At 43.4% G+C, this 3,640-nt stretch overlaps 1 protein-coding gene across 1 annotated transcript in view; it reads right to left on the bottom strand.

Annotated features, from left to right (window-relative positions):
* The window catches only part of NDUFA9 (NADH:ubiquinone oxidoreductase subunit A9), a 12,642-nt gene that overhangs the window by 4,019 nt on the left and 4,983 nt on the right, over positions 1-3,640 (bottom strand). Inside the window, exons 5-9 of the mRNA XM_027908412.1 lie at positions 2,505-2,646; positions 1,910-2,012; positions 1,358-1,425; positions 1,145-1,221; positions 208-303 (exon numbers count right to left, since the gene is read on the bottom strand). Coding sequence (XP_027764213.1) covers positions 208-303; positions 1,145-1,221; positions 1,358-1,425; positions 1,910-2,012; positions 2,505-2,646 — 486 coding nt within the window. The remainder of the gene's footprint in view (positions 1-207; positions 304-1,144; positions 1,222-1,357; positions 1,426-1,909; positions 2,013-2,504; positions 2,647-3,640) is intronic.

The following is a 3,640-nucleotide window of genomic DNA, read 5'->3' as shown; positions in this document are numbered from 1 at the left end:
AGTTCTTCCTCATGTCCAGCTGGAACTTGCTGGGATCAGTTCCTGCCCGTTCCTCCTGTGCCATTGCTGGGCCCCCCGAGCAGAGCCTGGGCCATCCTCTGCCCCCTCCCTGCAGCCCCTGACACACATGGATGGGGTCCCCTCTCAGTGTCTGCTCTGGAGGCTGAACAGCCCCAGCTCCCTCAGCCTAAGGAGGGTCCCACTTACTGGTAGAGAGGCCGTGGGAGCGGGTAGGGAATGAAGGCCCGGTAGGAGATGGTGTAGATGTACTCGACCATGTCGTACAGCAGGTACCGGTGAGGCCTGAGGGAAGAAGCAACAAACATTACAGCTCAGTCAGGGGTACCTGAATATACTTAAGTGTTTGCACCAGGTGACAAAAAATTAGAGCCTTCCACCCCCCGAGGGCCCGTTTCCTTCAATCCAAATGATTTGTCCACCCTGCTGCTCACGGGGAGCCCACGGTGGGGCAGGTTTCTCCTCAGGGGTTATATTGCACAGTTCCTTTTGTTTTCCAACTTCCTCAGCAGCTCAGTTAAAGCACAGAACCAACTGGCACGACACGAGGAAGAGCCACACCAACAACCACCTCTGGGTCATGGCAATAAAGAGCCAGCACTGCAACAGCCTCACAAAATAAACCACTTGGAAAAACCAATTTAACCTCAGAAAAAATCCAGGTATCTTTGCAAGGGACACCTTCCACTGGAGCAGGATGCTCCAAGCCCCATCCAACGTGGCCTGGGACACGTCCAAGGAAGGGGCATCCCCAGCTTCTCTGGGTGACCTGTAAACCCCTTGCCTTTAACAGGAGAACCACTGCCTCTAAGTATTGAAATTCCAGGTGTTTTCCACACAGCTTTACCAGAGTTTTCTCCAAATCTATGTCGTCCAGCATGCTTCCCAAGATGCCTGCTCCTCTGTGTGCACACACAGAACATGAAATGCAATGGGGCCCAAACTGGGATTTTTGGAGTACTCACAGTAACAGCTCGAGTCATTTTTCCTCCCAAAAAGGAGGTGGAATTTATTGCAGCTCAAACTGTGTGCAAGGATGGAGACATTAAATGTACTGTGCAGCATGCCAAAAAAATGACACCAAAAAGAAGTACTTCAGTTAATTAGAATCAGAAAAGTGACCTACCCAGCCAAGGCATACGTTTTTCCTTTTGCATCAGGATTCTTAATTGCATTAATAATTGCCTTTGCGACATCAACCACCTGTGAGGAACAAATTCACACCATTACCAACAGAAAACAGGAATATATGCACACACTAATGTTTCAAAAGTGATTCACATGTACCCAAATACACCCAGAGAGGACTGGAGATCGTGTTGTTTTATTGAAAACTTACATAGACTGGTTGCTTCACCGTTTTTTTGCCCAGGGCAATGAGAGGCACACCACCAAACCAGCGCATGTCTGCCAGAAAGAGGGAGAAAACCTGTGAATCCTTTCAGAAGCAAACCACCAAGACACTTTACACCACTTCTGAAAACTGACTTAACTTTTAAAAAAAAAAAAAAAAAAAACAGAATTGGGAAGAATTCCCATCCAATTCAAGTAGCGTTGTTTTCCACACACATTTAGTTTTCTTAAAAAATAAAGTGAAGGCTGCATTTACTGCTTAGAGTGGTTCAGAGGTGTCTCAGCAGTACACATCCTCCCTCAAAATAAAACAATTTAAAAAAATAAATTCAAAGAGTAAAATTATAATCAGACTCAGAAAGACTTCAGTCCAGAGATGAGAATTTCTGTTTCTGTGTTTCCCGCTACACACGCTCAGTAACAAAGCACATTTCTGATCAAAACACACCACCTTTTCAGAAGCAAATCCCATTTTCCTCTGTCCTCCACAGACAGTTACCCAGATCACACATGGGTTTATCATTTCAAGAGCACATACTTGCATAATGGTTGAGAAATCGGTCTTCTCTCCCAAACATCTCCGAGGGCTTCAAAATGATGGCATTTGGAAATTCCTCCCTCACAACCTTCTCTCCAACAGCCTGGCATTCAATTAGAATGAACACATTCATTAGATCCACTCTGAACAAACCAGAAGTGGATGTCTGACTGCAGAAGTGAAAGAAATGGCACCATCAGAGGCACAAAAATTATCTGTATCTAAGCCATTTGATCTCGGAGATGTGTTACACTCAGAGAGCCCGAAAAAATCCCGTAGATCATTTCTTCTGCCTGAGATAAAATGCAGCCTCACTAGTGAAGTGACACGAATTCAAAGGGACAAGGTTCAAAAAGAAGCCTTAAGTAAATAAATAGATTTATACTGAAGTTAATGCAAAGTAAAGTAACACAGGATTTCTGGCTCCAGTAAGTAAACTACCTCAAAAATGTCTCAGCTGCAAAAAACACTCCATAGTAAATTCACACACTGATTTCCTTCAAACAGACCCAGTTGGGGAAACAAACAAAATAAAACAAATGATTTTTAAAAAGCAGGCTCTCAGAAAACACATTCCAAAAGATTCCAGACTTACTTTGCTCCTGAGGTACTTGGAAGGACTCTTCATGTTGGCATTCAGGTGAGAGATGTGAATGAACGTTTCCACACCAGCTTCCCTACTTATCTGTGCGATACTCTGAGGAATATTTACAAACTCATCTTCAAATTTGAAGTTTCTAAAACAAGGCAAAACCCAGATTTTACTTTGAGAGCAACCAACCTGCCTGCCAACCAAAAAGCAATCACTAAGTGTTACTTGAATGTATTTCAAAAACCTCTCTTGATGCTCCTTCTTAAAAACTCAGTTCCCTTTCATGAGGCACTCTTCATGTAATAAAAATCAGAGGCAAGTGAAATGCAGCTGTCATCTTCAACTATAAATTCTCTGTTTTTCACATGTTAAATCAGCAAGAAAAATCCTCTTGCCCACTTGTCAGCACCGAATAGAAAAGTCTGCCCAAGTGAAAACAGGTTATTTTTATTTAAGAGAAGCGCTGCTGCATCTTGAGCTCTGAGCAAAGCTGTGCATTTACAAAACCTGCCCAAAAGCTGACTTGATTTGATGCACTTAATTACATTATAAAGGAGCTCAAGAATTCTGAGCAGTGCAAGTTAGGGCAGACGCCTGGCGTTGGGGAAGTGGACAGAAACAAACCGAAAATCACAGAGGTGCTCATGCAAATGGAAAAAATGAAATTTTCAGAGCATTTAGAGCCATTTCAGAGCAGCCTGAAGGGACTTCACAGAGAAGCACAGAGGAAGAAAAAATCCTCCCCTCACTGCATGACATTCAAGGGGCCTAAATTAGGGGTTAAACTGTAAACTAGTTTGGCATCAGATCAAGAACAATACAGAAGATCTGTCTCCAAGCAGAACTGACACTATAGGCTGGCAAACATCCCAAAATTCTTTCCAGCTATCCCAAGACTTCAAGAAAGAGAACTGGCCTCTCATGTCTTTCTATTACCCTTGTAAGCACCCCTCAATCCTGCCCATTTGCCTTGGGTAACAAACATCCAAACTCTCTCTCTGTCCTTATCTACTCCCACAGCATTTCAGATCCCACTGGAGTCCAAAGAAAGCCTTCAAAATAAGAGGTTATTTTTGACCCTTCAATAACTAATCTGATCCTGGGAACCATCACTCCTGTTCTACTCACAAAAATAGATT

The sequence above is a fragment of the Empidonax traillii genome, unplaced genomic scaffold, assembly GCF_003031625.1.
Source record: "Empidonax traillii isolate 1590-97213 ecotype Southwest subspecies unplaced genomic scaffold, ASM303162v1 scaffold1701:size72210, whole genome shotgun sequence".
In the NCBI taxonomy this organism is placed as follows: domain Eukaryota; kingdom Metazoa; phylum Chordata; class Aves; order Passeriformes; family Tyrannidae; genus Empidonax; species Empidonax traillii.
Note: the sequence above shows the minus strand (reverse complement) of the source record. Positions and strands in the feature narration are given on the sequence as shown.